This window comes from Orbicella faveolata, unplaced genomic scaffold, assembly GCF_042242905.1.
Source record: "Orbicella faveolata isolate gen_17 unplaced genomic scaffold, um_ofav_v1 contig_1, whole genome shotgun sequence".
NCBI classification, from domain to species: Eukaryota; Metazoa; Cnidaria; class Anthozoa; order Scleractinia; family Merulinidae; genus Orbicella; species Orbicella faveolata.
Window position 1 is genome coordinate 26,923,112 of NW_028301536.1, and position 9,255 is coordinate 26,932,366.

The 9,255-nt window shown below is 38.2% G+C and overlaps 1 protein-coding gene across 1 annotated transcript; it reads right to left on the minus strand.

Annotated features, from left to right (window-relative positions):
- Nucleotides 1-385: 385 nt before the first annotated feature.
- On the minus strand, nt 386-7,961 carry LOC110061770 (uncharacterized). Its single transcript, XM_020768617.2, has 3 exons — nt 6,667-7,961; nt 4,097-4,279; nt 386-2,676 (listed from the first exon to the last, which is right to left on the minus strand). The coding sequence occupies exons 1-3, from the start codon at nt 7,667-7,669 to the stop codon at nt 2,186-2,188; spliced, it is 1,677 nt and encodes a 558-aa protein (XP_020624276.1). The 5' UTR covers nt 7,670-7,961; the 3' UTR covers nt 386-2,185.
- Nucleotides 7,962-9,255: the final 1,294 nt, after the last annotated feature.

Sequence of the window (9,255 nt, forward strand, 5' to 3'; positions counted from 1 at the left end):
CAAAAAGAAAGGACAGCGATTCAGCATTACCATCATAAAGAAAGGATCCAAACTAATTAATTTATTAGTAATTACGAAACTTAATACCACCACTTCTTCTGAGTGACGCACATCAAAGACATCAAGACACTTTGATGCCCGGAAACGTTCAGTTTTATAATTTGACAAAAGGTTTTCAGTGGTACGTCTGGCATGCCAACCTACACGTATTAAAATGAAGCTTACCAAATTGACATGATCCACTGGAATAGCTTGTTTCAAACAATGACTCGTGGCGTAGACTGATGGAAGTTGAATAAAGTACCAGGAGCACGTGCAAGGTATGCATATCGTGAAACTCATTCTAAACCAGCGAAATCACAAGGAAGCAAAAGAGAACCATCACTCTGAGCTGACATGGATTTATTGTCAAAACAAGTCTGTTTCTTGAATCATTATATTTGTTTTCAGTTCGTTGGTAACGAGTTTACTGCATTTATAATAGCCATCTGTAAGCGTAATACTGGCAAAATACCCATAAAGGTTGCATTATGGGTCAGATTAAACAGAGAGGAACTCGAAATACTGATTCATGGCTCGTTTCTATCGCTTCCGACGTACTGCTTTGGGTGAATAAGGCGGTTACCATCACAGGCTAATTGGTTGACATATTGTAGTAAGAAACTACAAGTACTAATTGCAATTGGTAATCAACTAATGAGTCATTGCGTAACCGACTGAGCAAATTTCCGTTACATAATTACCAAGAAAAAAATAATCTAAAACAATCAGACCCTAATCTTTCAAACTCCGCCGTATAAAGTAGCTTTGAAAATTAACACAAAAGGGGAAAACAAGAACGTTCCAGTTTGAGGAAACTATCTGTACGTAAACCAATTTGCCGTCATTGCTAATTAAGAGCGAAAAAGGTAGATGATTTAAAAGAAGGTATCAAACAGCTTACAAGAGGCAGAGCAAAGAAAACTATCACTAAAAGTTCCCTTTAATAAAGGATTTGATAACAACAGCCCTAGCTTATAGATCTAGTCGTTAATACACAACTTCCCAGTAGAAACAGCCAGACTTCTCGCTGGGAAGGTAGCGTCTAAAATAACATTTAACGACCCAGTTTACCAATTACAAGAGAGGCGCGGTGGCCTCATGGTTAGTGCGCTCGTCTCCGGATCGAGCGGTCCGGGTTCGAGCCCTGGCCGGGGACATTGTGTTGTGTTCTTGGGCAAGACACTTTACTCTCACAGTGCCTCTCTCCACTCAGGTGTATAAATGGGTACCGGCCAACTCAATGCTGGGGGTAACCCTGCGATGGACTAGCATCCCATCCAGGGGGGAGTAGAAATACTCCTAGTCGCTTCATGCTACAGAAACCGGGATAAGCTCCGGCCTGATGGACCACTTGGCTCGTAAGCAGACTTTACCTTTACCTTACCAATTACAAAGTGCTTGTTTGTAACTTATGACATAGTCTACACACGCACGCAGGTCCCCGGGACGCAGGTCAGCACTAAATAGTTATAAACATTAAAATGGTACAGAGCATAAATTATCAAATTCCTCAGAAGGAAAGCGAGACACGCGTGGCCGGCCACACCTGTCTCGTACTATGCGAGAACCTCTGCTATATCATAAATATTTTTTTCACGTCGTGAAGTAGTACTGTACATGTGTTCTGCTGGATATCCATACATATTAATTAACCATGCCACCTTTTCTGGATACTTATATATATACTGTACAAATAAATTATATAGATATATCTAAAAGGTTCCCACAAATATCATTATACTAAGTTATTAAATATACGTGTATTCTTTCTCTGTAAAAACTCTCAAATAAATTTATCAACTAAAAAAAAGACAATTTTAGGCTAACGAATGTTGTACGTAACTAGTTCTTTTAGTATCGTCAAACTATTGTGGATCATAAAAATACTAAAAATCCGGATCACATATCACTATCGATTTCAACGGCTGGAGGAAGATAAAATTAAATAAAAAGAGGGGGGCGGGGAAGGGGAGAAACGTTTCATCTAAGGTCCTTTTCAGCATTTGCATTAGGATCTGCAATTTGCCAAAGAACTCGCGTGATGACTACGCTAGTGTTTAATGCTTACGTTATTTTATAAAGATAAATTAGCTACAGTGCTGTCTGTGCCGAATACATGTATGTATACTATGTGTGACCATTTTCAAACGGTTTCTTCCTCCTCCCTCTCTTCCGCAACTTCATTGACGCGTTGATCCATCTTTAGGCGCCATCGCAGATGAGAGGGTAACGCTCGTTTGCCCAGATGGTTGCCTAAATTTGCCACCTCTCTTTCAAACTCTGCCAGTAACAGAACAGGGTCGTTAATTTGTGAATGGTGAGTGACTAGGCCAACGTGAATCTGCCCGCCATGATTTGTGATCGAGATTGACAAACCACTTTCTGTTTTTCTAGGCGTCCAGCAGGTCATCATTTTCGCCATTTTTCCATTAAGAAACACTGGCATGTTTGGTCCTGGTATTTGGGTCACTGTACATGACACCTTGTTTATCAGATAGTTGATCAATCGTCTCACCATAGGCAAAGGGAATAGCAACAGGCAAAGCTTCATGAAACCGTAGATGATAATACTTTCCAGGGTAAAGGAAAACTTGTCTATTCTACGCCTCGTTTCCCACAGTCGAGGCACAGCACCTTGAGAGATATAAACGTTAAAATGTCTCGTAAGCTAAGTAAATCTACAGCAGTCGGCCCGATTGCACTACTCATAGTTCGTAAGTAACGCGACTTATTCATACGTTAGACACAAAAGTGGCCCTGCTGTCGACACTAGTACTACCTCCGCATGGATGCAATGCTACTTCATCCCTAGCACATCGCAGGCCCACAGTGTAATTGCCGCGATTCCCTAACAGATCGCTGTTACCTGGATGGAAAAGGACCGCAAAGTACAAAACGGACAATAAGAGAAGACTATAAAATATTTGGCGCTAAAGTTCAACCTATAACTCATAGATCTGGAGTCTGTTAGCCTAAAACCTTAGAGAAATTAATAACAATGGGGATTAGTGCCACCTTAACTTATCTAAAAGGAGACTTCACCAAAACAAGGGGTGCCCAACACGGTACATGTAGGTCATGTGGGTTGGATACTTAATCAGATTGCTGCTTTTGTTGTTGATCTTTCAAAGTAAATGTATGTGATTTTTTGCTGTATCCAATGACTGAGAACACGTTGGCTTTTTTCTTGCCCAGAGAGGAGTAACATTGATACCCAGGATGACTAAACACCAGCTTACATGTTTTAGAAAATCATGATTACTTCAGTGTATTATTGACATTTGTTGTGAATCACTTTGATTTTGGTTTTCAGACAGTCATTGAAAGCCACTCAATTGCAACCGATTCACTTCTCTTTAATCACTTCCTTAGGTGTTTCATGAACAGTATGAATCAATTGTTCAAACAATCTAACTTATCTGCTGAAGTTCTCAGCAGCTGGAAATGTCCATAAAATTTCATTTATGAAAGAAAAACAAGAAATTCTTGATAAAAAAATTATTTTTGCATTATTAGTTTGAGTAGTTTATTCCTATTAATTAGTGAGAGGTTACTCAGACGAGTTATAGAATATTCCCTGCGGTATCATATTATAAGCAGAAAATGCTGCCAAAGGTTGAGGTGCATGCAAAAAGCTATGGAGGTTTACCATTTGTACGCATTGCGGGCCTAAAGCATGGTATATTAAGAATGTGAAAAAATTTCCATTGCCAACCATATTACCAGCACATTGGTGATCAGTCTAGCAGCTTAATTTAATGGACAACCAATCCAGGGGCTGATCCAGGATTTTCCTTAGGAGGGGGTGGCATAACTGACTGGAGAGGTAAACAAATATTAAAAGCAAATATGAAGAAGGCTTCATCTCAGAGGGGGCGGAGGTGCACCCCCTGCACCCTCCCCCCAGATCTACCCCTGATATCTGAACACACTCCTTCATGGCACTGGGTTTAAAATATCAGTTAGGGGATCAATTTACCTGGCTTCAACTAAAACTTGTTTTAACCCAGTACAATGATCAACATAGGAAAGAGGTTTGACATAACCACTGTACCTTCTGTTCCTACTGGAAGTTTGATAAATGCAAGAGAAAATTTGTTGTCCAGCTGGAGTTTGGTGTGTTGAGGTCTGACATCCGTCCTAATGCAGACCAGAATGTCATCAGGGTATTGCACTCTACATCTCTGAAGAAATGAACGGATTGCACCAGCCACACAGGAAAGGAGAATGATGTCCACTGAAACCAGAAAAAGAAATTTTTTAATCTTAATTTAAGTTTCATATTTGAATTTTTTACTTAAATAACAGTTTTCAGCAAATTATATCTCTTGGACACAATTCTTTCAATTAATATTTATGTACATTAAATAAATTTAAAGTAAAATGTGTTTAAAACCTAGAAAAGATGATGCATAAAGTACATTAACATTTGCATAACAAATATATCAGATTAAGGCTATGGTATAGTGTCATCTAGATATATAGTGTTTGGTTGCTGTGGTAAAAACAATGGTATTGTCTTGTGTTAATGGTAATGGCTTTGCTTTCTAATATTTTAATGTGTCTCATATCTTAGTTTTTAATATTATTGTTGCATATTTGAGAATCTTTCTACATTATTAATTTTTAATACGTTATCTTTTTACTCTGTAATATTTATATGAGGGCCACTGGTTTTTCAGTAATTTACTATTCTGTGTTACCCTCGTTAAATAAAGTCGATTATGTTATTATTATTATTATTATTATTAGTATTATTATTATTATTATTATTGTTGTTGTTGTTGTTGTTATTATTATTATTATTATTATTATTATCAAAAACTTGAAAACACATTTAAATAAATTTCCAAAACTGTTCAGTCTCCTAGTCAAAATATAAGGTCTACTGAGTAATTGTTGTTAGTTCATTCTGAATTTGTTCCTATATCAAGCAAATCACCTAATCATACAACATGTTCACAAGAAGTCATGATGAAATCTTTAAGTTGTAGTGAAAAGGCTCTATACAAGCAAGAATCTTAACCACAATCTTGCATAATACAGTATCCTGTTTCAGTCCCATAAAATAAACAGCTGTACATGAATTCAGTCAGTATGTTATCCTTGTGTAAGTTGCTTAGATGCAAAAGTAATAATTTGAATTTACTCTGGTTGACAACATCCATGCACATGTAAATGTAAACTTTACTTGTAAAGTATAGTTAACCACAAGAGCTTATTATTACTGTCCATCGATATGTCTCAGGTACAGAGATGCTATTCTGTTACTGTGTAAGTGCATTACGAACATGCCAAGGAACTTGATACCATAAACAATGGACACTACTAGCTATGTTGTCTCGGTATCCTTATTAACAATTAAGGCTCATGTCAATGGTATTAATCCTATCCATTACTATTGTTTGCTCATCTTACGTTATCAGTTTTACTATCTGTTGCATATCCGGTCTCAACAAACAGTACTCACGAACATGTTATGCTACACCAGTCTTTGTACCAGCAGCATGCTAGGCACATCAGCTATTTTTCCTTGGCTAGTGTACAGTGTTTCCTTTCCCTCCTCTACCCTCCCCATAAATAAACTTGGACAACTGTCCTGGGTGCACACCTTCCACTTAGCTATTGCCCGCGTCAGGCTGGGTGGGTCCCTTAGCCCACCTTATTCTTAGCTACCTAAGCAGCTAGGTTGGGGGGCTTCGTTCTCTGGGTGAGTGCGCTATCACCCCAATTCATTCAGTGGGTGTGTCCGCCAACCGCCCAAGTTTCTGCTTTGGGGTTTGTGTCTGCTAACCACCCCACATTGTGTTTATGCTTTGGGGTTTGAGTCCGCTAACCGCCCCACTTTGTTTGCAGGGTGTGTCCGCTAACCATCCAATTACCTGTCCAGGGTGTGTCGCTACCACCCACTCTCGTTGCTATCCCAGGGAGCACCCAGTGTCCATGGTCCCATTTACTGCCAGATTCGTCTTGTTTTTTTCTTTGTTCATACAATATTATTAGAGAGCTAGTTGATGTTAATGTTACATAATTATGATTAAAATCTGAAATCTGATCTGCATATAGTTAGCTTGAACAATGTGGCTGAAAATGGCTATTTTCAAACAGCTGTCCATGACTGCAATTGTTCTGTAGGCTCACAAATTATTAAGAATAAAAAGCAGCGATATTAAAGAATGACGTTTCGACGGCTCCATGCCATCATTCTCAAATTCAAATAAGATATCTTATTTGAATTTGAGAATGATGGCATGGAGCCGTTGAAACGTCATTCTTTAATATCGCTGCTTTTTATTCTTAACTGGCTCACAAATTTGTTCATTTATTTTTTTTGATAGCTACAGAGTTAATAACTCTACCAATGGCACCTTTGTGCCCATTCTATGGCTGTTAGCTTACCCTTACACTTTACACAACACAAAATTGCCTTTAATATTATGTAGAACTTGTTTAAAATAGTAGTTTCTCTACCATAAGTTGCTTATCATTGTACCAGTGGCAATGTAGCTGATGAATTTGTTTATTCTCATTACCTGTCTGCTTCACAGTAAACTGAGAAAGTAGATGTTGATTAATTCGTGAGATTAAAAGTATAGAAACAAATATTTCACAGATGTAAATTACCTTTAGTGCGAGTAATATCCTTGATCCTCTTGACAGACTTAAAATCTATGGGACCAGACCACGAGACATGAAAAGAATCGTTTATAGATGTACTTCCCTCGCTTTGATTGACCACAAAGAAATCATCTTGACTTTTCATGAGGAGTCTTTTGAGAATGACAAGTGGTCCAGTGAAGCAAGCACAGAAATATGTCGCTAATCGTCCCAAGAGAAAACAATGCCTCTTGAGATACACGGTCTTATAATCAAGAGAGTCTAACACAATTCTCATTAAAGGAAATATATCCGCAATGCTCTCATGTATTTGAAACAATACTCCAGTATCATTGCTGTCATTGAATTTCGGAAACAGAGTCACTCTCCACATTTTCTCAAGATCCTTGAAGTTCGATAGTTCAGTGATTTCTCTCCAATTCTCAAGGTTCGCAGACGAATTCTCTTTACTTTCAAGAACATAATTACCTATGTTTAGATTGTCAAATTCCTTCCATCCATACCCGCTTAGTACCCTCACGGGAGACTGTCTAAATTTTAGCAATCGCAAATTTCCATGCAAGATTCCTTGCTGTAGTAATTTGTCTCTGACAAAATTTTGAACTTCGTCGATGGTGACCATTCCCTCAAAAAGAAAGAATAAATTGTTCACTGGCGCTGTATTTACACAACTCGTCTGTAGCCACACTGCCTCTGATGTGGACATTTTGCTCAGCTTGCCATCTCGATGACGCCGAATACTGCAATAAAGAATAAGTTTCCTGACGAAAAAACACACAGGAACAACGAGAATCACGGCACAGAGAAACAACGCGAAAAGAGTAACGTTAATAATGAAGACAGTTAAAGATATGAAGAATCTTGCCAAGAAAACAGTTTCGGTGGGGTGCGTGAGCCGTTTGCTCTTCCCGTGAGATTTGTTTTGAGCCAGTGTTTCCTGTGGGGATGTCTGGTTCAAACGATGGATGCTTCTTGGAGATGCCCAGCATTTGTCGGTTGTAGAACACATAGTCTCTATGCCATAAACACGTGAACCTGTAGTTGACCAGGCCAATTTTTCACGCGAGTAAACCGCTCATCTCCCGTTGTCTCGTGTTCGTAAATTGCCATAAGCGTAATTCTTCCGTTCCAAGCCATGGTCATTTTGGGTAAAGGTCACATTGTCATTTCTTACTCGAGGCCGTTGTTCCTTTGTCGAATCGTCGATTCAAACGCTCATATTCTCGATTTATATTACGTTCCGTTTCTCGGGAAACGACGCCATGTTTGTTTACCTTCAGACCACTTACAACGACATTTGTGATTGGTTAAGAAACTATTACGTGGATTTTCATTGGCTTGTACTATTTATCAAACAGCCGGCGCGAAAATAATTTGACGTCGGCTAGTGAAACAACATTGACATCATCGGATCAGAATATTCTAAATTTATTCAGTGTAGAACGTGTCAAGTTGATGTGACATTAGGTGTCCCAAATTTTTAACAATGCTTGCTTTTTATTGCTTTACACCTGCCTAATGGTTGTTTTTTTCCGCGAAAACGATTATTCATACATATTAAAAATCTGAAAATAGACGGATTGAAAAGAACTCACGACTGCTCCAGGCCCGGCCGAAGGAAGACCGGTAATTCTGTGAAGTGAGTGAAATCGAAAAACAAAATATATATGTTATACTAGATGAAAACCAAATGCAAAACGTTTTCCAGTGTCAGTGCGTGAAAGTTTCTGTTCTCCCTTTCAAAATTTAAAATTAAGATAGGAGCATTTGTAACACTTAGCATAATAATTGAACAGGTTCACACGCAGCTTGCTATTTTTGACTGAATTGCTTTTCATTTTTTTTTCTTTTCCTAATTCTTTTTACGCAAAGTACATCAGTTCAGTTACTTTAACACTTAACTATTGCGTGGTTCAACCAGGCTGCCATTCTCCAGCCTCGCAGTATGAAAATTAAACAATGAAGGAAATTCCTTGTTTACTTTTTTTGAAATACAAATATTATCTTTGAATACGTACATTATTGATTAGAAACATTGCGTCAAGAACCGATGTCAAAAAAGGTTTGTCCGTATTTGCACCCCTGCATGGCTAAAAGCTTGATTAAGTTTTCATGTCTTATCTTTTTCATTATTATTTTTTTCGCTCAGGCTAAGAAAAAACAGACTGAATATAAACTTATATAAGTTTAGGAGGCAAATAAAAAAATATTGCGATTTACTGGTCTAGATAAGCACTGCGGTAGATAACACTGTTGTTTTCTCCCGCACGCAATAGCTTGGGAAATCCGCCGGTGTTTTTGCCGGGTCTAAATCCGTGATAGCTAAAATGATTGATGCCGACATTAAAACAGTGACTTTTAAGGAACAATAGCCTTCAAAAAGTATGACAGGCTTAAGTACAACTGGTCATCCATTTAGTGGTAATAACTTTCAGCCTTGATCCGGTTCTTAATTGCTTTCTTTGTGGAAGAAACATTAAGCCAACTCGTTAAAGAATCCGACTGAACAAAACATTTCTTCATCGTCCTTTAACATGGTGTTGCGATTTAATGTAGTGAAAATACATCAAGGAAGTACTGACAAAATTGAATTTA